This window comes from Saccostrea echinata, unplaced genomic scaffold (assembly GCF_033153115.1).
Source record: "Saccostrea echinata isolate AGI-Se365-2 ecotype Australia unplaced genomic scaffold, CSIRO_AGI_Sech_v1 ptg000029l, whole genome shotgun sequence".
Taxonomy (NCBI): Eukaryota; Metazoa; Mollusca; class Bivalvia; order Ostreida; family Ostreidae; genus Saccostrea; species Saccostrea echinata.
Window position 1 is genome coordinate 19,407,394 of NW_026889778.1, and position 27,443 is coordinate 19,434,836.

At 32.4% G+C, this 27,443-nt stretch overlaps 1 protein-coding gene across 1 annotated transcript; it reads left to right on the forward strand.

The window, feature by feature from the left end:
- The first annotated feature begins 2,234 nt into the window (after positions 1 to 2,234).
- LOC133195693 (uncharacterized) lies at positions 2,235 to 27,096 on the forward strand. The gene is made up of 16 exons (XM_061331613.1): positions 2,235 to 2,318; positions 4,078 to 4,255; positions 6,915 to 7,093; positions 14,567 to 14,673; positions 16,589 to 16,691; positions 17,753 to 17,923; positions 18,129 to 18,344; positions 18,428 to 18,577; positions 19,691 to 19,748; positions 19,967 to 20,105; positions 21,918 to 22,027; positions 22,301 to 22,482; positions 22,748 to 22,878; positions 24,482 to 24,626; positions 25,713 to 25,831; positions 26,382 to 27,096. Exons 1-16 carry the CDS (start codon positions 2,237 to 2,239, stop codon positions 27,072 to 27,074), a joined length of 2,763 nt encoding a protein of 920 aa, XP_061187597.1. The 5' UTR covers positions 2,235 to 2,236; the 3' UTR covers positions 27,075 to 27,096.
- Positions 27,097 to 27,443: the final 347 nt, after the last annotated feature.

The window sequence follows — 27,443 nt, forward strand, 5'->3', positions numbered from 1 at the left end:
ATTTTCCACTTTTCCTTTAAGTTTCTTTTCTACTTTTATTTCAATTCCAAATCTTAATGAGGCACAGAATATTTACATTTCCAATTATTTTTCGGTAATATTCTTTAAAAAGAAGAAAGTGGAATCGGGTTCATTTAATTTCTCATGAACTCGTAAGGATGGGCATTAATCACTGTTAAGGACATACGCAACGTACCTTACCTACTGATAATTTTTCAAGATATTCTTCATTTAAGATTTTAGTGCCATCAGATGTTCATAGACAAAAACTCAGCATGTATTACCAGGGGTTTTGAAAAGATATCAATTGATGAAAGTTTTTGTATAATTCAAAGAAAATTATACAAAAAATACTAAACATATATTCTAGATGTTTTCTTTATCCAAACTTGCTTTAGAAGAAGTGTACAACAGCATATATAGACATTAAAATGTAGCACACAACTCCTTCAAGTATTGGAACTCTTCAACTCAAGGGAAAAAGACAATAAAGTTCAAACTACGTTGCGTATGTCCTTAATATCTCCATCGTGGTGTCAAAAATATGGAGCAAACCGTTTTGGTTTAAAAAAAAAATGATGTTAACAGTTGAATGACATGATATGTGGCAAGTCATCAGATAAATGATGTAAATATAAGATATGAATTTAAATTTTTGAAAATTCACGAGGCATGTGAGATACTACGCTTCGCGGCTGCACAGTTAACGCGCTTAACGAAAAATATGCCGGAGTGAAACGGTGTAGTTCATGTCTTTATGAAATCAGAATTATCAAAAATTAAACTTTTTTTTAAATTGTAATGCGAAAATTTACTATAGTACCGTATGTAACAGTATAGAAAGGCTCATGATGAACCTTATATTAAAAGAAAAATGGATTTTTTTATTTAACGAAAACAATCTGTATTTTGACAGGTTAAAACAATATAAGGGTGGGTGTAAAACCGTGGTAGTCCACATAATAAGCAATATTTTCCTTGGAATTATTGTAATTACATTTTATGTAATTGAAAAGTTTAAAAAAAAAAAAAGGAGAAGAAGAAGAAGAAATACATCCACGTCTGAACAAAAGTTTTGAAAGCACTCTTTTTTCCGTACTTAATTTTAAATAACTGAGGTCAGTTTTATTTGTTTAAATGAAGGCATTATGGATTAATTTTGACCCAGGTCATTGGAACAGGAGGAGGGGAAATGGTGATAGTTTTGCAAGTGCACAATTATATATAATATACTCACAGGCAATTGTTTCGGTAATATATTTTTAACCCATAATATAATAATAACACAAGGTATCCAACTCCGAATTACATGGAGTACCCCCCCCCCCCCTCCCCCAGAATCGCACTCATTTACACTTTCAGAGGAAATGCACTGGCAAACGTACTGTTTATACCTATGTCTTCTACGATAATTTATCTACACAACCATATATGGCATGCTTGTCTTTATTTTCTTTTATCTCCGTAAACAGCGTCAAAGCTCTGCTCGCCGAGTGGAAAAGTCGAATTCAATGTGTAATCCCGGGCAGAGATTTTGATTGGCTAAAAATATGTTTCTAAAATTACATCGGATAAAATAAACATCATAATGTTTTCAGGGAAAATCAGACGTAAACAAATTCTATTTATTCACTGCAATATTTAAACGCTGGAATTGAATTTTTAAATCCACTCATTTTTTAATTTTGTTCTCTGCCCGGGATTAGCATATACCATTTCATGGTTGAATTCCACTTTCCCACTCGGCGAGCAGAGTTTTGACGCTGTTTACGGAGATAAAAGAAAATAAAAGACAAGCATGCCATATATGGTTGTGTAGATAAATTATCGTAGAAGACATAGGTATAAACAGTTTGTCATTGCGTTTCCTCTGAAAGTGTAAATGAGTGCGATTTTGGGGGAGGGGGTACTTCATGTAATTCGGAGTTGGATACCTTGTGTTATTGTTGTACTATGGGTTAAAAATTATTACCGAAACAAGTGCCTGTGAATATACTATATAGAAAACTAATGCTTATTTAGAGTTGTGACCCATTAAAATGTCTAATGATTTTTTTCTGTCTGTTAAGGATTTTCAGTTGTTTCCCTTTCCCCCAAACCAAATGAGCTTCATACCGTACGGACCTGTCACCCGTTCAAAGAATGTGAGTATTTGTGTCAAAGTTCAGTCACTGTACTCTTGTTGAGTGTTTCCGCTGGCTGACTTATTATCACTTTTACATATAGGAACAACTTTATGTTCAGAAATATGTTCTCACATATATGGACCCTTTTGATACTTGTTACCTCAAAAACGGGTGATTCTACGACGGTTAAAGGTACTGTAAACACTTACAAAACACACTTAATTTGGAAAGAGAAGACTTAGTAAAGAGCACAGCGCTATTTAAAGGTCTAAGGTACGGAAGTGGGAAATGACAGGACTTTGAATCTATATGGATTAATATTAGAAATTGTGTAGTTTAAAAAAAATGACAGGGTCCGCGTCATAGTTTGGTTATATATATATATATAGATTTATATCAGAAATTTACTTAGATCTATTCGACATTGCAATTGCATGGAATTGAATTAATTTTCGAAATTCACAGGAATTAAAGCTTTGCATATCTGACGAATTTCAATATAGTGTCAAAAATAAGTACTAGTAGTAAATTGGAGGTGCAGCAACACTATAGTTAAATGTCTTCTTAGGGGAAGAAAAAAAAGTTGAGTGCGTATGATGGCTGTAATGTGAAGTGTCCTTTTGAGTCACAACACTTCGATGGAATTTGAAAAAAATGTCACGTGGCAGTTTTTATACATGCATGTACTATACATGTGTTCTTAAGCTACCTTTACTAGGAAGAAAAAAGTCGCCCACGTGGCGCAGGGGTAGAGCATCTGCTCTAGAGTCGCGTAGTAAGGAGTTAATCCTTACGTCACGGGTTCGAATCCCACTGTGGGACGTGGAGACCAGCCCTTCGGATGAGACCGTATAAACCGAGGTCCCGTGTAGCAGTAGATGCTGGCACGAAAAAGATCCCTCACTGCTCAATCGCCCTAAATGCCGAGTATAGGTCAAAATTTGCAGCTCTCCACCGGCAAGTGGTGGCTTCTCCATATGAGTGAAAAATTCTCGAGAAGGACGTTAAACAACAAAGAAACAAACAAAAAAACTAAGAAAAAACCCACGATATATAAAGCCGCTTTAGCTAACCCAGTAGTCTCTACATAAAATTTGATTTCTCTATATGATTCCTTCGAATGATATATTTAAGTCCACATCTTCATGAACGTCAGCCAGTGAGGAGTAATATTAAAGTTAGATGGTAACATGGATAAGTAATTCTGCTTTGTTCAATGACAAATGAAGAAAATAGAAACGAAAGAAATAGATAAAAAAAATAAATAAATAAAAAATAAAAATAAACTCTGGTATAGAATTATTCCTACCGAGGACAAATGTACATATGTAACCATCATATCACATAAGCAGAGTACACGTGTATAATGACGTGACTTTAACGAATGTTAAAATATTATACCCGAGACACTTTATCTGCATTAGTTTTTTTCAATTAAGGTTCCAGAGTACATAATTAATATTGTTGGGGGAACAAAGGATTATTTCGATGAAAATATAAGTTGCAATATGGCGCTATTAATTGTTCATGAAAAGTTATTTTCCTTAATATTGTAAAAAAGATTAGAACACGCCAACTGTTTTCATTCTACATATTGAAACGTTAGAAATGTAGAAATAAATCAATTAGAGTTTGTAGTGCGGTCTTGAAAATGGACAACCTTTGGAGGCTAGGTTGAACAAAGCCAGCGTCACCCCCAGAAAGCAGCAGTGTGCTTAAGATTCAAAATTCCTCTCTTCCCTCATATAAAATGTTGTTTCAACGCGTATGATTTTCCAAAAGAAACGTTTTTTTTTTTTTTTACTTGTAAAATGTAAACAAGTTTAACTTACAGGTCAAAATTGGACAAAACAGAAATTTCAACTTGACAAATTTATAAAGAAATAATAGACATTTACCCAAGTAAGAGTTATCTCTCTTATCGGAGTTTCAATGAACCTTAAATTTTCAGATGAATTTTGTGGAGGCATTTTTGAGGAGGAAAGGACAGGAATTATCAGGGTGCCATCGCAGAGCGGGACTCAGTACGCGCCATTTCTAAATTGTCGCTGGGAAATTACGGCCAAAGTTGACGAGAGGATAACACTGGTGTCCAATGAATGGGCAGTCGAAGAGTCACCTGGATGCACGTGAGTTGCACGTAAATACATGTATTATTGAGAACAAACTACTGATTGAGATTTAAAATTGGAGACATAACAAATCCCCCACAAGTTTATGACTACGTTGTAAGCCGTTAAAGAATTTCATTTTCAATCCATGCGACCTTGACCTTTTTCATATGACCTTGCTTCAAAGTCCTGGTACACCTTAAAGTCAAATTAGTAGTATTTGATCATGTATGAACTCTCAAAGATTTTTTTTCAAAAGATATATAAATTGCAACTCATCATAGTAAGTTTTGGCCCTGTTGCTTTTCTGCTTTCTATGTCGGTAAACTTTTGTTTGTAAACTCTCATCTCTTTGTATGTTTCTTTGTTCGTAACGTTCGAAGGAAATATTACAGAGGTTTCATACAAAGTACTAGTCAGATGGTAAGTTATATTTAGAGGGTGTGTAAAGTAGGTTTTGTCGCCTTGTACATATTGTCGCCGGCGACAATATGTATTTATCCTTACTTTACATATTGTTGCCATCGGTACAAAATGATAACGGCGAAAATACCTTTTTTCTCCCTGCAGAATGAGTACCAAAATATACCTTACATGTTGGCAAATATTGTAGTCGGCGACGATCTATGTTGCGAACATTTGCGTATTTTGTCGCAAAAGGTATTGTTAGAAGAATGTTGTACTGGGGTTACAGAGAAAGACAGAGACATCCTTGGTATTCTTTTATGAATTTATATTAACCACTTTATCTTAATTAGTCCTTTCACGATGATGTGGTGCTACTTTTTTGCAAGGCAAATTAATAACGTTTTAGCGAAGCTTTTATTGAAAGATAAATAAATGACGTACATGTATATTAAACAATTGTTTTCACGTCATATTTCACCAAAGTATATCATTTTGCCCTGCAAAAGAACAGTACCGCAGTTATCGTGAAACAGTCTATTGCGACATTTTTTCTCTTCACAGTGCAACTTGTTTTAAAAATACGGCACGTTATTGCAGTTGCTTCTTTAAAGTTAAAAACGACAAATTAAAAACATTGATTTTTAGTTTAACAATCTCTTGAAAACTGAAGCCTTGATTTTCGATTTTGAGTTCCATTTTTGTGTAAAATCAAGCATATCAATATACACCGAGGAACGCAAACTATTGCGCTAGATCGCGCTTCATAAAATATGCCTACTGTGGAATCATCATTGTTCGTGGGGGAACAATGTTCGTGGATTTCGTGGGTCACCCTTATCCACGAATTTACAACCCCCACGAACGTTTATTTTGTAAACATATTGATTCATTGAATTTACCGTAATAACGGTAACGTAATCCACGAAATTACGTCCCCACGAACAAGTAAAATTTTGCTTGACCATGAACATTGACCCCCATGCACGAATTAAAATGATTCCACAAGTATGTGACAAACACACCGATAACATTCACAAAGCTACAAATCCTTAAGCAACCCTTACTGTAGGGCAACAATATTTTAATTGAGGGTACGTAGACACATATTGTCGCCAGCGACAATATATACGTTATTTTTCATCCGGCGACAATATGTATTGATGGACGACATTATGTGCAGTGACGATAGTTGCATATCGTCGCAGACGATAACATGTACTAAAACGACAGTATACATGTATCTTCACAGTGTTAAATCAAGGTCAAAGTCATACGAAGGAAGTCAGCATAAAGGTGATTTAAAGTGTAAATTTTCTTGTCTTATCCATAACTTTGTTATGAAAAAGTATTTTGACACTCAAACTTGGCACAGAAGTAAATGTAGCGTTTGACTAGAGGCAAAGACATTTTTCTAGACCTTGAACCCAATTAAATTAAAAAAAAAATCATCAGTCCATAAATTTGTGATATGGGAACTTGAAAACACAGGCTTGGTACATAGGTAGGTGATGATAAGAGGGTATGTCATTTAGTGACACCGAGACCAATTTATTTGCTGGAGTTAAAAATGTAAAAATCAATTAAGGAACATGTCCACGTTAAGAGCTGGCGACACTTGGAGGGTATTTATATTTCAAAAGAATATGCACTGAACATCTTAGTTTTGATTCTGACATTTTTAATTTGCTTTTTGTTTGATTTTTGATTTATTGTTTTTTCCTTTGCCTTTCATCATGTTTTATGTACTAATCTTCTCAAGATCTAGAATAGATAGTACTGGCAAAAATATAACACTGACCTAAATCAGCAATGGAATATACACATTATTACAATGTATATGTAATGATCAAATATAGCAATCTTGATTTATTTTATTTAAAATCATCGACAAATTTATAACATTCTGTACAAAATTTGGAAGACTTAATTCGATAGATCGTCCAAGTATATCAAAGAAGGAAATTATAATCTATTATTGTGTCAAAAGCTATATGTCATCTGACGTTTTAAATTCTCTTAACAATCGCCTTTCACATTCTCTCTTTGGGAATCCCTTGCGATTCAGACTAGACAATCATACTGGTCTGTCCATGACACATTAGCCTCGTTTTCTGCCTCATCTACTAAAAGGAAGGGACAGGAACAAGGCTAATAATACATATAGGTCAACTTAATTTTTTTTTTTTTTTGGTTTTTCTTTTTCTTCCTGAAAAGGCATTGAAACATAACAATCATCAGTTATTTGCACCAGACTGTGTCTATTTTTCAGCTGGGATTACTTGGAAATTCGGGATGGGTCTGAGAACATCAGCGCTTCCATTGGCAAGTTCTGCGGTTATCATCCTTTGAGGCTGATAACGGAATCTAATAGGGTTTTCCTGTACTTTGTCTCCGATGGATCGTTTCAGGACTGGGGGTTTCAGCTGTCATTCAAAACTGTCCCAAAAGGTATTAATCATAATGCAGCAAATTGGATAAATTCCATAAATTGAAATTATAGTTGTTAAGACAAATATTTGATACATAATTAATATTCATGTTTAAAATGGATCACAAGTTTAATTGATTGTAATTTGTTTGACGTCCCATTCGAGAATTTTTCACTCATATAGAGACGTCACCATATACAGGTGAAGGGCTTCAAATTTAGACCTATACTCAGCACTCAGGACCATTGAGCAGTGAGGATTCTTTATCGTGCCAACGCCTACCGTGACACGGGACCTCGGTTTTTAAGGTCTCATCCGAAAGATCAGTGACTTTCACTTGTAGCGCCGGGCGCTTGGCAAAGGAACAGTCACTATCTATGTTTACTTCTTAGGTTTGACGCGATGCGGCGAACGAGAATCGAACCCGGGCCTCATGATCACGAAACGAACGCCCTACCACTAGGCTACTGTGATCGGTTTACATGGACCGAAACTCTAATTTTGTCTGTCAACCATCATTATAGAACCATGCAACAAAATTCCGTTCAGCATCCAAGGACTTATCTCTTCTTAAAACAAGCTTTCTTGAAATAAAATATGGCGCTTCTATAACATGTTTACAGTGGGGCATGGCAAATAAAACCCGGATTTAATATTTATTAATCAAATATCAACAAGCAAATTCCAAGAATTATGGTCCCCCGCTTTTGGGGTCTTAGTGGTTGGGATGCAGTTATTTATGGCATACTAGTATTGTAACTGTCTTGTGTGTATGTCCTGTCTTGTCTGTCCATCATAAAAAAAGATATAAATTCTTGAATTGATAAATGTTATGGCAAAGATTAAAGCTTCTCAAAGCAGTAACTGCATCATACTCTAAGATCAAGGCCATGAGGTTAAATATAATAATACAATACGAAATTAATGTACGCGTGAAAAGAGAAATGAAATCCCTTTCTCTTCTGGAGCATAAGTTATGGACAGAGTTAAAATTCTTGAAAAGTATGTCAAACTTCTAGGTCAAGGTCATGAGTCAAAAATGATATATCTTTCTGACAGATGTTGTCTAATGTATTGTATATGTTAGATATGAAAGGCCCATCTTCTCTCATTCAAAGGTTATTGCCAATATGAAAAAATGAAGACTGTTGGTTAAACTTTAAGGTCAAGGTCACAACGTTAAAAACCAGAATACATTCGGAAAGGCCTTAAAACTGGTAGTGCACATGTCAAATATGAACGTCCTATCTTCTCTCATTCAAAAGTTATCACCAATGTCATTTTTTTTGAAAATTAGGTCAAAAGCGTCTTGTCACCTGTTATGTACATATCAAATATCTCTCATTCAAAAGCTTAAGAAACAACAATGTTAAAATCTTTGAATAGTGGGTCAAACTTCAAGGTCAAGATCTCGAGATCAAAAATCAAAGAATATTTGGAAAGCCCTTGTCACAGGTTAAACATGTGAAAAGTGAAAATTCTATCTTTTTTCATTCATAAGTTATGACCAAGATGAAAGTGATATTAAAATTTTTGAAAAAAGGTCAAACTTCAAGGTCAAAGCCACGGGGTCTAGAATCATAGAATATATGGAAAGGTCTTGTCAAAGGTATGAAAGTCCTATCTTTTCTCATTCAAAAGTTTTGAACAATGTTACAGTTTTTATGATAGACAGACTGACAGATGAATGCGATTTAATGTCCCCTCCCTTTGCAAAAGAGAGGGACAAGAAAAACACAGAACAACTCGATATTAACAAACAAGACACAGAAAAAAAACCCAGTGCTACAAAAGTTCGCAGTGATGGAATGACTGAAGGGAAAAATGGGTTCTATTTCTGTTACTACCAGTATATGGACAATCATACAAATATCATTTATTAATAAATTACTACATTTGTAATATTTCATCATTCTGCAAGTATTGCATAAGCACTAGTCCCCTACCTAAGAACGCGTGGCGCAGTGGTAGAGCGTTTGTTCTAGAGTCGCCGAGTAAGGACATGATGCTTACGTCGTAGGTTCCAATCCCACTGTGGGACGTGGAGACCATATAAACCGAGGTCCCGTGTAGCAGTAGGTGCTGGCACGAAAAAGATCCCTCACTGTTCAATGGCCCTGAGTGCCGAGTATAGATCTATATTTGCAGCCATCCACCGGTAAGTGGTGGCGTCTCAAGATGCGTGAAAAGCTAGGGACGTTAAACTAAACAAAACCTAAATATGCTAAGGGTAACCTGGCTCCCCTTAAAAAGACCATAATTCGTCAAAAATCATTGAAGTAGAACAAAATGTAAACTTGAAATATAATTCATCAAGGTAGACTCGCATATCAAAAAGCAGCTAAATATCTGCAAGTGCTTAGAGAAAAAAGTGCGGAAAACAAGTGGGAAATCTGGTCCCCTCTTAGAAATTAAAAAGGCCATAATTCGATTAAAAATCATCGCAATCAAAGCGGAAAGAAATGCAAAATTGATCTGTAACTCATCAAGATTCCCTCATACCCAAAATCAGTTCAATTTTCGCAAGCTTTTAGAAAAAGGTGAGGAAACTAAGTGGGACAGACTGACAGACAGACAAACAGACGAGGAGGAATCCTATAGTCCCCTCCAGTTTCACCAGTAGGGAACTTATAATTGAGGTATGATTTTTTGATCATTCAAAAGATTAATTTCTTTTCATGTGAAAACTATATGTAATCATGCATCCATTTATTTAATCCAGATAAAGTTATTTCTTTCTTGAAAAAAAAAAATCATCCCGTTCTCAGAAAATGGAGTTTCTGTACGACGGTTAGTTTGGATAAAGTCCCATGCACATTTTCCTAACTTTTCGTGATTTATATCTTCATTTCTTTACAAAACAATTCTATATTTGTATCATAGTATAAAATTCACTGTTTCTTTTCTTTTTTTCTTCTTCTTTTTTTGGACTGAACTTACTTTTCAATTTATTGTGTTATATATTTCTCAAAATATCATGTTTTCTCAAGAACTCTTTATCTTCATTTAGTGTAATTATGTTTTTCATGTCCAAGGCATAATATTGTATTTTAAATTACCCAATACTCGAATTTTTTTACTCAGTTTATATAATGTCAAACGCATGTAATTTTTAAATCATGATGTTGATTCTTTTTAAATAGTATGATGATTTCAAATCACAGAGGCCCGTCTCGGCCTCGACAGATTAACCAGGATCCCTGCAGTAGTTGTTACTAACAGCCAGAGTACTCACGTACAGTATATCTGATTGTTGATTCCAACCCCACATCAATATTTCCATCCCCACCCTCACCCACCGTCCAAAACTATTCGAATTCTTATCCAATTTGTGACCACTGTCTTAATTTTGGACTGAGAATTCGTCTGGTACTGCATTGCTTGTTTGCAGAACGAACGAAAGGCAAGGATAATATTGACGTATAGGTGGGGGTGCTGGTGTGGGTTGTAAGGTAAAAAGGAAAAGATAGGTGTGCCATATTCCCGAAGGTCAACTAACTTATGATTTCTAGAGATAAAACAAATGATGAAGGACTCTGTACTTATTAGACGAATCTTAACGACGGCATCAACAATTAGGCCCAAAGAGCATAAACTGAGAACAGACTTGAGTCAAAATTTCAAATCGATATCGATATAACTTTTGAAATAATACTGATAATACAATAAAATTTTCAGCATATGTTTGAATTGAATTTAGGTTAAAACGTTATATGAAACTTAAGATATTAAAAATCAAAATTTTGACTTAAGTCTGTTTGTGGTCTTGGGGCCAGACATGATGTATTTGAGTCGGTTCCGGTACCTTAGTAGCCTCTAGATTCTGCAGGATCCTGTTCAGTCAGACTTGACCGAGAATGGCCTCCGTGTCCCAAACTGTAGATAAATAAAATGGAAGGTGTTGACATCAATTAAGTAAACTGAAAAAGATGGGTTGTCTTGAAATATATATGATTTTCTTTTTTTAGAAATAGAATATCTGATTTTTTTAATACTGAAGTTACAATTTTACGATCGTTGGCAGCCAATTTGATCTGAAATAATCAACGGTTAAAAAAATGAAAAAAAAATAATTAAAAATTTTGAATTTAGGTTCCAGCATGCGTCTTCATTGTAAGCTTTTAAAATGATTGAAATATAATTATTCCCCGCTCATGTAACTATAATTTGATTAATACACATTTTCTCTCGCAGTTCAATGCCTTTTACAAATTCTTCTTCCCTTTTTACTCCCAAGACTATATAAAATCCTCCGAAAGCATTTCACGCTTTGTGCAGAGCTTTATTGTTCCTTGGACTTGCGTCATTCTATTTTTCTTTAAATTGTGGGCATGAATTTAATAAAAGAAAGCAATAAAATTTGAATTTATCTCAGGGGATAACAAAAGATTAAGATACGTGTATAATAAAAAGCTATGAAATTAAAATATCGTATTATAATATAGTACGAGTACAATGCTATTTTTCCTTGATTATTTTGAATTGATAAAAAGGGAATTTTATGACGGTTATTTCAAGGAAGGATTCTAGTCTGGTTTCGAACTAAATGAAATTTTGAAAGTTTATAAAAATTTGCTTTAATGTCTTTTATATTTATATGTTAGGGATTTAAAAGATATTTATATTTTCATTTCCTTCTTACTGTGAATAGAAAAAAGAAAATTGAAGACAAAATTTAACAGGGACTATATTTTTGGCTCAACGGCGGCGTATGAAGATATTTTCATGTAATAAAGAGAATCAGATAATATAGAGATATTTCTTTTATGCTTCTCAAATTTATTACAATCATGAATTTAACATTTTTTTAAACCATCAAAGGCTGAAAGGATTTTTCTGAAGTAAATGAAATTAATAACTAGGGACTTGATTTTAGAATATATCAAAAGCATATAATTTTCCAAACTTCACTCTTGTTAGCTTTTGAAAGCTTCCAATGTTCAATGTCCAGGATTAAGCGAAAATGAACAGGAATGAGAGAAAATGAACAGAATTGAGCGAAAATGAACAGAACTGAGCGAAAATGAACAGGAATGAGCGAAAATGAACAGAACTGAGCAAAAAAATCAGTAAAAGGTGTTTTTCTTTCTTATCAAAGAGGGCTCATCTTTGTTTTTGTGTCATTGTGTTTCTTTATATGACTACTTCACCATATGTGAAAATAAAAAAAAAGATAAATATACGAAAGATATTAAAAAAATAATAGTATTCCCTGAAAATTTATGAAAATCTAGGAAATCTAGGTCAGCAGATATCTGTTTTAGATAAAGTATTTATCTCAGTTGGTATTATCGTCTGAAAAACCATATGAGGTATTATCTTTTTATGCAAAAAGAAAAATATTTAATCTTTTGAAAAAGAAGTAGGCATCAATTGATTGGTAACAGCATTTTCTTTTTATTTTAATGTCAAGAAAAAAGATAATGCCCTTGACGTGGCCTTAATCCAAAAATAATTAAAAGATGGGAATTAGATTTTTTTTATGTACTAGTATATAAAGCGAACGTTTCCCGTAATGTTAGTGAAATAAACCCTAAAGAAACTAAATCAATGGTGAGTGTGATATTGTAAAACATAGTTTACTATCAAAATTTCACAATTTCCCGATCTCACATTTTTGGTTTCAAAGACACATTTTTTTTTGGTATATTCAAATATTATTTTCAAATTAAACATACTTAATGTGGAACTTTGGAAATAGCTATTGGCTATATTTTTTTTCTTCTAATTTTCAGAGTAAATCGTAAAAAGTGTAATAAATAAAAGTATTGGAATATTATATCACATCAAGAGACCCCAAAGTTAAGTTAAAGATAATTTACTATTTTTTGGGTTAGAGAATTGACAAATAAAGTTATTGATTTTTTTTTAAATAATATATTTGACACCGAAAAGAATTTAAATTTACCATAGAAAATTCTAGCTAGCATGTTTTGCCAAGCATATTGAGAAGAATATGTATCCCTTTAAAAGATTAATAGAATTTTATAATGATCACAGTTGCTCTCAGAAGATATGTTGCAAATCAAAATGTCAATTACAGGTATTGTATTTAGTTTTACTTCTTTTATGATGATGAATGAATTTTCGTAAATAAATTACGTAAATAAAGTATCAGCGTTTTTTTTTTCTATATATAGCAAGTCGGATGATATTCTTATAATGTCAATCTACACTTATAATATGTTGATGACGTAAGTTGATTACTTTTACTTTAATGAAAAAAAAAATATTTACCCTACACAATATTTTTGAACTTCATAAAGAGGAACTCATTCTCAATTATAAGTTAAAAAAAAAAAAAATAAAAAAAAAAAAAATTTCAAATGAATTAATAAGTAAATAAATAAATAAGAATCTTCAAGCATTATAAAAAAAATATACATACATGTATGTGTACCATTCGCAAATTTCCAAATCAGCTGAAATATGGAACTGCTAAATTAAGACTCGAATAGTCTTATTTAATCTGTTTTAAGTTATTAACAATGATATATAATTACAAAAAGACTTTGGAAGTAGAATTACTTTGATAATATATAATGAAAACATCAAGATACAAGATCTGTTCCATTTTTTTGTGAAACAAAATTCTCCTCGCGATCTTCCAGTTATGAAAAAAGATAGCTTTTGTTTAGTATTGAATTATGTACGTTGGTTCATTGCTGTAATTTTGTTTTTGGTTGAGAATTTCGATATAGGAAATCATTTACACATATATAATTTGTAGGACCTCTTGTCATTCAACTGCATCCAAACCAATTCACCCCTCTTGGAATTTCCATAGAATCCCGTCAGTGGTACATGTAGCAATAAACCAAAGTATTTTTTTTGTCTTGAGATTATTTGACTGACAAATAAGAAATCCGACCTCGACTTAATATAGCAGAAGCCTTAGCGTACATCAGGGGAAAACTTATTACTTCTGTACATAGAAAGAGAATGACATCTATAATCACGCGGAATTTACTACTGGGATTTCAGAGTCCATTCAGGATTTGTCTAGGAAACTTGTATTTGGATAAAACCTAAAATATATTTGAATGAAATTGAAGGCTAACTTTAATAAGTTTTGAAAATCAAAAGTTTGGACTTTGAAAAAAAAAAATTGGACAGTATTCAAAATTATACTTATTAAGTATATGTCTTGTTTGTAATTTTATTATGATCACAAAAACCAATTAGATAATAATACTTAACTGAAAAAATATGGATCGAGTGAAAAATCTGAAAAGAAAAAAAAATCTCCATTCAAAACCGATTCTTCCTCCTTGGGATTTTTATTTTGATGTGTAAGTTCCAAGTTTAAGCCGGAACACATGTATTAATTATTATGTATTAATTATCATTATTATTAATTTATCATCAAAGACAAAGATTATATTCTTCCTGTATGTACATTGCATATATTTTCATAGCATTCCTTAACGTAAAGTGTCTTATTTTTTAAATACATTATCTGATATATTTTATCAAATATCATGTCTTTTAGGTAGCCCAACCCAATGCAATTCGATCATTACACGTGATGGATACATCACTTCTCCAGGATATCCTTCCACGTACCCACCCAATCAAATATGTCTCTACTGGGTCAAGGTTAGTCATATGCAATTATGTGTGTGCTACTTAATGTATAGTAATCTTGTATCAGATTTAAAATTGATACTTAAAGGAACATTTAACAGGATATTGTTCCTTCCAGAATCAAGAAGTAAAAAAAAGCGATGAACATAACATATTAGAAACTTGCAGGTTGTCTCGTCATATCAGAGAGAGAGAGAGAGAGAGAGAGAGAGAGAGAGAGAGAGAGGGAGAGCACTCGAATTCTGTCAAGAATAAGTCTTATGTCTTAAAAATCAAAAAAAAAAAAAAAAAAAAAAAAGAAAAATTCCTAACAATATTTGCTTTGTTATCAGAAGTTTGCATTACAGCAAGACTTATGTCAATCTAAGAGATAGGGTTAACACGGTAATCTTATTTCAACACATATAGGTGTAAACTTTTGCAACTGTGTAAATATAAAGAAACGTATCCTAATTTTTTTCCCAGAAAGGCATGACCACGACAAAAAATTATTTTCCAACACAGCTACAAATAACAGAAGTTCATTAATTTTTTTAGGGTGCTCTCTCATCTTTTTTTTCTGTTTTGAGAGAGAGAGAGAGAGAAAGAGAGAAAGAGAGAGAGAGAGAGAGAGAGAACTACACTCACGCATTACTTAATCATGTGATAAAGAATAGTACATTTAGAGTGAACAAAAATAGAGAGAAAAACAATATATAAGTATAATTGCAGGATTTTTCTTTTATTTAATCTTAAAAAGTTAGTCTCAATAGAATTAATTCTTAGCGGGACTGATTGAAAACCCTTTATCATATAAAGTGTGCCTTGCATTGTTCTTGTAAATTCGAGTCCACAAGCAATATAGGGACACTGATTTCAGTTATTCACTAAATAAACATTTTTGGAGCACTTCGTCAATTCAGTGATAAAATATCAAAGGGGGTTCAAATTTTCTTGTCATAGGTGGATAAATTATGTTCTATATATTTACCCAGTTGGAAAATTAATACCTTTATTTGTTGAAATAAGATTATCGTGTAAACCCTATCATTTTGATTGACATAAGTCTTGTCGTAATGCAAATTTCTGATAACAAAGCAAACATCGTTATGTCTATATTTGATTCATGTAAAATAATTCTAAGTATTTGATTACGTCTTGATATTTAAAAAAAAAAAGAAAAAAAATTAAAAGAATAAAAATAAATAAATAAAATAAAAACGGAGACTACCATAGTTTAAGCGTCATTATTTGTTTCACTTCCGTATACATCTACCGCTGTTAAGTTGAATAAAGATCTTTTTATAACACGACACCAAAGGTTGGGTTTTTTTTAAAGACACATGATATTTACGGAGATATTTGCCATTAAGATTTCTTAATTTAAATAGATTGTATATATAAGGTTTGTCAATTTTTTTTAACTATTCAAATTTCATGATATATATGAATCAATGGGAAACTATGATAGGAACCAGTGAACAAAAACAGGAAGAAAATGAGAATAATGTTGATAATAGATCATATAAATAACAATAAATACGATATCTTTACAAAGCCTTGTATTTACATTGATTTAAATTACCATAATTATAATTTGAGAAGGATATTTTTAACATCCTTATTGGTGGTTAATTGTCATAAGCATTCGATAGAAAGTAGGTCAAAATCATCAGATGAAAGGATAATTTTGAATTAATTTCCGCGTTCAAATGAACTTTATACCATGGAAGCGGAGTGTTTTAGAGCACCTACTTTAAAATAACCCAAAAAGGACCAAAAACTTACTTTTATAGCGAACATGTAAATGATATTATAAATAAATTAATAATAAAATATTATAAAGATTCAGCACAAATAATATTCTGTAGCATATACTTACTTCTAAATATATCGATAAGCGAATGAAGATAACATGATACTAATAATAATTTCTATTTTTCTTTAGTTCCCGGATGACAAACAGTGTGACATAGAGTTGGTTTTTCTTGACGTGACGGATGAAACATGTCTGTTTGACCGACTTGATGTTTACGAAGGAAGAACATCACGCAAGTTGTGTTTTTTTCAATATGAAAAAGCTACCGAAACAGCTATAAATGTTTTTTTTCTTCAGATATCTAAATTTTCAAAGAGGCTCAAATGATTAAAATGATTGTTAGATTTATTACATGTATTACCGATAATATGTAATAGAATTGAAAAAGATATTCAATTACTAGCAATGTAGAACTTTTTCTAAGTACCCAAGTAACTTGTTTACAATATACATGTACACATTTAAAACGTTATAAAGTGGTCATAGTTTTCCACACATGTTTCATGTTTGAATGTTTTACTAGCTATAGACGATAAGGGCTATATCATGTTGTAAATTTTACTAGGGGGAGGTAAATGCAAAATTTACAACATGGTTATCATGTTGTAAATTTTGCATTTACCTCCCCCTAGTATATTCAAAATTTACAACATGATAGCTAACTAACACCTAAACTATATGACAAACGAGATGACATCAGCTTTTCCATCGTTGACTTTCCTTGTTTATATAGTAATGTACCACTCTCAACTGCATATGGTGTTTACATCTCCAAACTTATTCGATACTCAATAGCATGCCCTAAACATGATCAAATTTTAAATCGAGGCAAGCTACTGACAAAGTTGATGTTACATGGATTTCTACAACCTCGTTTAAAATCAACATTTTGTAAATACTCTGGTCGTCATGACTTTTTAAGCAAATACAATGTATCATTGGGTCGTATTATACTGACATAATCAGTTGTTAGGCCTTACTTCGTCTATCTGACCAATACATAAGGCTTACGGCGGGTAAGACCAGTCGACAAGAGATGCTTACTCCTCCTAGGCACCTGACCTACACCTGGAATTTCCAGGGATCCTTGGTTTATGCTCAGTTCATGGATTTGTATTGTTTATTTTTTTTTTAAAATAGAAAGATCACTTTTTGATCACTTTGTTATATTCACCTATTTCATTTGATCTCCAAATTATTTCTGGTGTTAATGCAAGTATCTTTTCATCACAACTTCCGACAACATTTCTGTTTTAAAAATTATAAAAAAAAAAATATTTTTGCGTTTACCAGATGGCAAACCATTGAAAACCTTTTGTGGAAAACAGAAGAACACATCCCTCTCTAGTGAGTCCAACTGGATGCTGCTGGTCTTTGCGTCAGACTATTATCAGGAGGGGCGGGGCTTCAAGCTCTATACCAAATCACGTGATAAGAATCTTCCATTTCTGCCAATTTTGAATGGTAATTAACTCATAACATTTTTTTTTACCATCAAGTCTGATTTTTCATTTTATTCTACTTTTGCAGAAATTTAATGTAAAGGCGAAATGGTAGTTTAATTAAAAGAAAAATATAGGTAGTCGGTAAATCAACTGTAAAAGAAACATACAAAAAGTCAATTATCTTTTGAAAGAATCTTCTTTTTTAATATTTTCCCTCTTCATAGACAACAGTTGCGACAAAACCATAGAAACGGAGATAAATGGAACCCTTTCAAGTCCTGGGTACCCGGAAGATTATCCAAACAATGCTCACTGTGTAACTGTCATCCGGGCTCCTATTGTTAACCATGTGATTAGAGTATCAGTAAATTTTCTTGAGATGGAAGCATCTAAAAACTGTTCCTTTGATTCGCTAACAATATATGCGACTGAACATGCAGGTAACTGGTCTAATCCCTTCAGAACTGTATTTCAATTAAGGGTCAAAAATCACATTAATGTGTTTTCCTTTCAAATATTTTAGATTCGACAATAATTGGAAAACTTTGTGGAGTTTCTGAACAGAAACATGTGTTCGAATCAGCATCGGGAAGTATTCGAATAGAGTTCCGGTCTGATTCTGTTATTCACTGGAGAGGATACGAGGCGACCTTTGACCTACTTCCAAAACGAGGTATGATTAAAAAGTGAACGTTTTTCTACGCTTTCATAAAATGTAAAATGTACAATATTTGTGACTGCATTAACTAACATAGTTTTGCCAATATGTATTACAAAAGAATATTTTTTCACAACTGTATTCCATATGTTTTCATACATACAAAGTATATGTTTCACCTTACTTTAAAATCACCCAATTTGGTCTTTAACTTCATAGAATGTTTTCTTGAATATTAAATAAATCATTTTAATTATCGATTCCTTCTATAAATGTGTTAATCGTACACCATATTAACACTTCTGAGTGTGTTTAGTAAATTTATAATACTTACAATACGAATATACAAAGTTAAGAAAAAAACCTCATCCATTGCAAAAGATAAGTAAATTAAGCTTGGAGAGTATATTCATCATATGATTTTGTAGTTGATGGTCTTCAAATGATTTTGTTACCATACAATTAATACAACTTGTCAACTATTCTAGGCAATATTGTACGTAATTTTAGCCCACATATGCCTTGTTATTATGGGACCACTAGTCACTAATGGTCGCTATTCAGGCTTTGTAATACGATATATGCATCATAGAACAATTTTGGATAATGGAAATTTGACATTTATATGGTAAAATGGATGAAGCTTTTCCTAATGCACTTATTTATACGTGATAGGTATATAATTTGTTGCGTTCATTTTTTCATTATAAAGCTAAAATTATTTGCCATATGAATATGAGTAAATGGATGTTTCAAATTGATCTGTAAAGACAGAAAATTTCAACACCGTAAACTTTTGTTCCCGGCTTTCAATGAAAGTAGGGTATATTGATTTTGGTCTATATGTCTGTCCATCCGTCCGTCTAGCTGTCTGTCTGTCTGTATTTCTGTCTGTGTGTAACACTTTAGTTTCCGGACGATGTGTCAAGAAGCCTTTGAGCTTTGCAATGAAATTTTATACCACAACTTCCTATGGTCTACAGAAGACCCCTATTGATTTTTAGTACAAAATGTTAAAGAATGAATTTCTTGAGTTCCTCTAGAATTAAACTTCAAGATCATAAAATCAGTCATTTCGAAGTGCTTGAATTAAAGCTCCCTAAAACGGCGGCTCTTGTTTACTTGTAGTGTGCTATCCTCCTTGTCCATCCGGGACTGTTTGTGTCAACAAGGCTGGAACACAAATGTAAATCATGCTGGTATCTCCATTGCTCTGCTATTTTCATTTTTGGCTTAACGTAAATAGTGTGCTTTTAAAGATAAGCTAAAGCTTTAAAGAAAAGTATAATATTATGCAAAAGTTGAAATAGGCAAAAAATGCATTATTTTAGTACCCAAGGATGTGAAATGAAATTAAATGTGATTTGTATAGATAGATCGCTAATCAGGATTCTTCTTTACTAGATGCACTGTGGGATTGAAATGCTCCATTGATATTTGTTACCATGGAGACTGTGTACAGAACAACCAGGAAGCATTCAAATGTTTCTGTCACCAAGGTTACGGTGGAGCGTTTTGTAGGACCAAAGTTGACATAAACAAGGTAAGAATTTTGATGTATACCTAATGGCGACCTACATTTACTAAGGTCAAAGTAAATCATATATTATTTAAAATATTCTAATCATTTATCGTTCAAATTGAAGACACCTAGTGTTTGCTAATCTAGATATTTGAATTTTAAGATGAATTTATCTTATTTGGCAGGAGAAAATCTAAAAATAAGTCACTCATCACAGAAAACATTGAATAAGCAATGAGTCATCGTTTATGCAGAAACGTCGGTTTCTGTAGCCGAAGAATGACACCACAACCATGTCCATATTTACAATAGTGTTCATTTAAGGAATAACTGTCTAATTTTTTGGATTCATGATGTGATCAATCGAGTGGCTTGCGTGATAATTTGCATAAACGCCGAAGGCGTTTATGCATAAAATTATCACGCAAGCCAATCGATTGATCATCGTCATGAATCCAAAAAATCTGACAGTTATTCCTTATATTTACATGCTCATGATTCTGCAAATCCCCGTGTTAATAGCCCCGCTTCTGTCTCTATTTGTCCCGCCCCGCACCGCACGTGATATTTTTTTAACCGCGCCTATCGATGAACCAGTAGATTTATGTAGAAATAAAGTATTTTTACAATTTGTAATTTGATCTCGGACAAAGACATTGGAAATGTAAATATTTGGTGATAAATTACATCTTTCCTTAACCACTGGTTCAGAAGTGAAGGAGAATATATCCTCTAAATACATTTGGTGTATTCATGACATTTCAGAATCCAACTCTTACTCTAACTGTATTATAGTCTACTTTCATTCAAATTTCATTTGTGGACACCAAATGTCTATAAAGAAAATCAAAGATATTAATTTAATCACTCATTTTAAAGTATGTCATTCGTCAGCATTTAAGAAAAGTTCGGTCAGAATCTCTAACTTCAAAACTGTTCATTACATTTCAATTTCTATAGCATATTTGAATTAGACAATGCAATTTACAAACTGCTCACAAAGCCATAGAGAAACAAGATTTATGAGTGACTATTTCTTGTGGTGGAAGGATATTTAGAAGAAAATTCTTCAAATCTACATATTTGTGAAATTTAATATCTAGGAACTTTGGCCCTAGATACTTTGTACTCAGAGAATTTTCCCGTTATAATATGCTAGGAATATTAAGGATAGGATTTAATTAATATTTTTAGTACAATTTTACACATTCACTCAACAGACTTTGCCAAGAAATGAAGATTTATTGAAGAAATCAAGATAAAATTGTCACTGTTTTCTGCCTGAAAATTGCATATTTGACCAATATCTCAAAATTTACATTACTGGTCCCAATTTTTTTTCTTTTATTGTTTTAAACTTCAGGATACTTCCAGCCGATCAGCACTAAAGTCATGAAAAGTTTGTTACAAATTATTTTTTATTACCTATTTAGATTTTTAATACTCCAAATACATGAAATATGATACTTTTTTTTAGTGCAAAACGGTCACACAATAATTTATGCGCATTATTTTACAGGATTTGTTCAAAGATAAATACTAATCAAAGTATTTTACGTAAATAAGATTATATTTATTGCCATGATAACATCTGGTAAAATATGCTAAAGATTAAAGTGATTAACCTAAGAGTTACAGTTTAAGTGCAAAAAGATCAAATTAATTGTACCGTTGCTCAGTAAGATACACACTGACTCCCAATTTTCTTTGCGATTTTTTGAGTCATGCTTTATAAGTACTTATCTAAAATATAATCCTCAAAAAATTCGTGATATAACTAAAGTCTCGAGTGACATACCTTTATATAAAAAAACACATAATTATTTTTTTCAGAATTCTACCGGCATGACTATGCTTAAATCTCCGAAAGATCACGAGGTGTTCCGAGGCAATCGTGAAATACTTGAATGTAAATCAAACGATCCCAGCGCACAGTATATATGGTATAATTAAATCATTTTACCATCTCTTTCAATTTTCCCTTTATTTTTCAAAAGTCGTCAGAGGCATGTTTACATTTTTTTTTCTTCTATCATATATTTAAAATATGATAAGGCATTGTTAATCATTACTTATGAGTGCTTTGCTGTGCTGTAAAATCAGAATATGCCATTAAAACCATGTCAATTCAACTATAAAATCTTTAAGAAATAAAATTTAGAGAAGGGTCTAATCATTAAGAATAGGAATAATTTCTTCCATGATTTGGTTTTTAGGCTGTATGAGGGTCTCCTTCTACAGTCAGATAATGAACACATCACTGTGCTACCGGGAGGAATTCTGGACATTCAGGACTTCAGTGAAGAATTGGAAGGGGCATACAAGTGCATTGCTAACACTGCCACCGACTTTGTAGAAGTAGAATTTCGCTTGACTCTCAAAGAATCATGTTATCTTGGTAACGATTTTCTTTGTATTCATGCTGTCATATTTATTGTGGCTCCCGAAGGACTTTTTGACAATTTGATTTCACCTTAATATTGAGGATCAGCAATGTTTTTTTTTTTCTGAAGTTGCTTACAAAATTTCTTGAAATAAGAGGTTTAGAGGAAATTCGTGCATATTATAATTTTTGTAATATCAATTTTTTTTTTAAGTTTTACTTTTTATTTTCAAGATCTTTAATTATTTTTAAAATCAAACCTTTAAAAAAATGTTACTAGCTGTGGAGGCAGGTCCAATGGACACTGTTGTTGAAATTGGAAGTACGGCATTGCTCTCATGTTTTGTTCCTGCTGCAAAGCGAATAACATGGTATAAAGACAACACACAGCTTACCTCCTCACATTACTTGGTAAATATTGAACATATTACTGTAAGTAACTTTATTCACAAGAATTTTTTTTTCATGCAAGACCCTCTCTTGTGAATATTTCATTCCCGGTTAGATTGTAATTACTAAGGATTATGTACAGGAATAACGGAAATTCAGGAAAAAAAAATCCCCCCCCCATTATTAGTATCAAATGATATTTTAGCGAAAAAAGTTTCGTGAAAATTTGGTGATTTACAGTAAATAATATCAAATATGAAAAAGCTAACTTAGTAATGTTTTACTGTTCTTTTATTTATGGATATAATAATCCTATTTTAGCCATATTTTGTCGATTTTTTAAAGAAAAAAAAAAGAATAGAAAAGAATCTGGGGGGATAAGACGAGCCATGTGCCCATGCCCATTTTTCGGCTATGCAAGAACATTCATTGCAAAAATCTCTCAATTGTTCGAATTTACTTAAGCATTTTAATGTTTACCGTAGTTTTCAAAATGATATTTATATTCTAAACAAGCTAAACAGTTGACTTTCATTTACTGTCACAAATGTCTAACATGGGTAAGGACTTCTATTAATTAATCTGCATATTGAGTGTTTACACTTATTGTGGAGATATTATAAAAATGTTAATATCGTATATAATGATAATGGTGATCTAGAAGCGCTTTTATTTAAAATAAATAAAAACGGGAGTAAAAGTATTCAAATATATATTATAATTTTTATCCGGCATTTTAAATGATTTACTGTAAATAAGTTCATTACTACATGTATATATTTTATTTCCAGTGAAAAATATGTTATTCTTATAGACATTTTTTATAAAGTAAAACAAAATTAAAACCAAAAAAAAAAAAAAAAAATCAAAAAATAAAGAGCATGACTCGAACACTTTCCTCAATAAACGTCCCTTTAAAGAGCTCCTCGCCAACCACTAGACCACGGACTCACACATACATGACTATTTAAATAGCATACAGTTCTCTATATTTAGCAAACGTTTTTGGACTTAGAATTTTTTAAGACCACGGTGAAAATTTAAGTAAGTTAACTTAATTTTTTATGTAGAGTGGGTCTTCATACCAAATTTTTGCAAGTATAAAAAGCAGCATCTTTCCGTTGCCTTTCATTAATCGTTCTCAAAAAAATGGTACGATGACCCACTCTATTTAAAAAATGTAGTTATATCATCCAATTTATGTCAGTTTCTGTGAAAATTGAGCGTGATGCCATTTTGTTGTGTTAATCAGAATCGTTTTCGCTGTTACAGTATTCAGGTTTTGTCAAATTTGTATGCAAATGGTAATAAGCATTACATTAATTCAACAAAAAGTGAAAATTTTGTAAAATGAATTAATTGATTTTTTATCGATCGTTATGTAGGCATATGGCTCGGCTTATCCCCCCAGTTTCTTTACTTTAAAACCGAAAGTAAACTGTTTTACCCAAAGTAAATTTCATCAAAATATGAATTATATATAAGGAGTTTTAAATACGTGTACGTGTATTTGAAAATTGAATAAACATTAAATGGATGTAAAAGAAAAAATAATATCTAATGGAAATTCTTAATCCGGATTAGGAAGAAACAGTACAGCACAATATAATGTTTATTTGCAAAGATATTGGCAGGTGGATTTTACCTGAAAATTGACGCAGTAAGACCAGAAGATACAGGAAATTATTGTTGTTTGGCGGAAGGAGAAACCGGTTGTACGGCTCAGCGATATGCAAAAATAATGGTGGACACAGAATATAAGCATGAAGGTAGATTTCCATTGCAAAGTTATGAGAAGATTTTTTATAATTGCAATAAATAACAATATTCTTTATATAAAAGGAGGATATTAAGGTAATTTTCAATGCTACATCAAATACAGTATTATTTACAGCATTATTTCAATTACTTCTGGTGAAAATGCACGTTTCCTTGACAAATGATTATCAATAGCTTAAAATCAAGGGCTAAGATGATTTGCAAGAATTCTGTTCGTGCAACAACAATTAATGAGTAATGTGGTTTCAATGACCATGATTAATGTAGTTGCAATAAGAATAAGAGTCAGAGCTCGTGCTGATTTCATGCCATTCAAAGACTCCTCTTCATCTTTCCATCACGTGATACTAATGGTCTTATCATGTAAATCGGCTTCAGTTTTGCTTTACGTGCCCATTACGTGTCAAATAGTCAGTGTTTTCATTCATGTCAGTCACATATAATTGGTAATTTGATGTACTTTAATTCCTAATGAACCATGTTTATTGATCAATAGTAGTGATGTTACGTGTCTTTGGTTCCTGTGCATTGTGTATATATAAATATGTTTGTCATATAATCGTACTTTCTCAGAAATAAGGTTTCATTTCTGATGAAAGATTGTCTATTTAGGAAGAGATATTAGTATTTCAAAAGAGAAATAATCCTACTATAGTATACAAAAGAAACAATTCTGGAAAGCTAGTCGAACTATTCGTAGTAAATAAGATATACTTTGCAAATGAATTCATATTTAAAATCTACACTCAAAATTTGTCTGTAAAACAATTTACTAAAATGTATTACATATAGAAATGAACTTTAAAAGAAACTTCAGCATTACTTGAGGAAATTTAAAGTTGGTAGACTTATTCGTAAATACATACCTGGAAATTCAAAGGTAATACAAATGTGTTTGAATCAATGGAATTTCGTTTCATATCAATGAGAGTAGGAATCCGTCAAGAGAATAATTCATAAATATCAACAATCATATCTATTTATATTCTGTTTAAAAATGTACAAACACGCAAGTATTTTTGTTGCACGTAGGCAGTTAACAGACCAGTAAATAAACATACACTATGGCTTTTTAGAGTGTGGAGCACCTGCAGCGTCCTTTGCAGTACCACAGATGTCTGCTAGAATTAGTAGCGGGAGTGCGGTCACCACAGAAACAACAGCATGGCATGTCATTTTGAGGGAAAATATTGAGGTGCTTGAGAAAAATTAGCTCTATGTACAGTTATATGTAGTTTAAAAAGATTTAAAGTTTGCAGTAAGATTTACATGAATTATGAATCGAATGAGTATCAGTAAAATGACACAACACCATAGATTCAGAAATCGTTGCAAAGTTAATGGTGAGGAAGATAAAAAGAACCATGGTTGACTCCAAAGATGTATGTTGACATTCATTTTTTTAAAAACAAATATGACTACTTATTAGCTAGCTATAAATCGATACCTTGGTGTTTTCTGATTGTAATTATTGGATATGAAAATCTTATGACTCTATCTCAGGCATTATAGTTCTTATATTAAACTCCCATTGACATTCAAGTTTTCTTTCTCCGATAGGTAAAAGTGAAAAACAAAATTTAATCAAATGTTTTTATGTGACAGAAGTTGATACAATCTTTGTTGAAGATTAATATGCTTCCTGCCTTTCTTAGAAGGAAATCGTATTTTCTTAATTCAAACTTTGAATAAAAAGGCACAGACTTAATTGCAAGTTTTCCATAGACCTTCATTTATATTTTCAGGATAAAACCTTTTGTGGAGGAACACTCATTTCAAATAAGTGGTTAATTACCGCTGCACACTGTTTTGCACATTACTCCAATGAATTCAAACGTCCTCTAAAAAGGACTAATATAGATCTCATATTGGGAACCAACAAATGTAACGGCGAAGGCGGAATAAAGAGGAGGATCAAACAATTCATAACTTATCCTGATTTTGCCAAGAAAGCAATTTATGATAACGATATTGCATTGGTTGAAATGGATGATCCAGTCAATTTTACTGATAAAATACAAGCACTTTGTCTCAAGCCTAAAGATATGATTGAGGATATTTTTCTAACTCAGCGTGTTGGAAGAAGGGTAGGCCGGGTCATTGGGTGTGGTCAGATCTATGAAAACATAAAGGAAACCCCAGAACAAATCCATGATGTGTATGTTCCCACGATTAATCGTAAAAAGTGCGAGGACGCAAACATTGGTAACGGGAACTTTACCGACTCCATGTTTTGTGCAGGATACGAGCGCGCGCTCTTTGGCGATGCTTGCTACGGAGATAGTGGTGGGTCTTTAAGTATGCGGTTATCTGACAGTCATCCTTGGGTTCTTGTAGGCGTGGTCTCATGGGGTGTTGGCTGTGACAGACCGAAGCATTACGGATATTATACAAATGTTGGAAAATTTTATGACTGGATCCAGGGGTTGATCATTTAGATTAAGAAATATGTTTGCATTGTCTATGTTGCCTTTTTTGTTCTGATGATTGTAAGGTCATTATAAAGTTATTTACTCAAATATATTGATATATATGTGTAACTTCCCTAAGAATCGATAAAAACTTATTCATGTGACTGAGATATGCATGTATTTATAAAAAGAATTATAAACGAATTGAAGCTTATTTGACAAGAATGAACAGTACGCAAAGGTATTGCTAGCTAAAAACTACCAGTATGGTCAAGAAATTACGAGTTTTGGTATGTGGAATTTTGGCGTTAAATCCAAAGTTTGTGGGACATGCGGAATAACTGTGGTAAAGTATTATCATTCATTGTAATCGATGAATCCTTGCCATTATAGCTG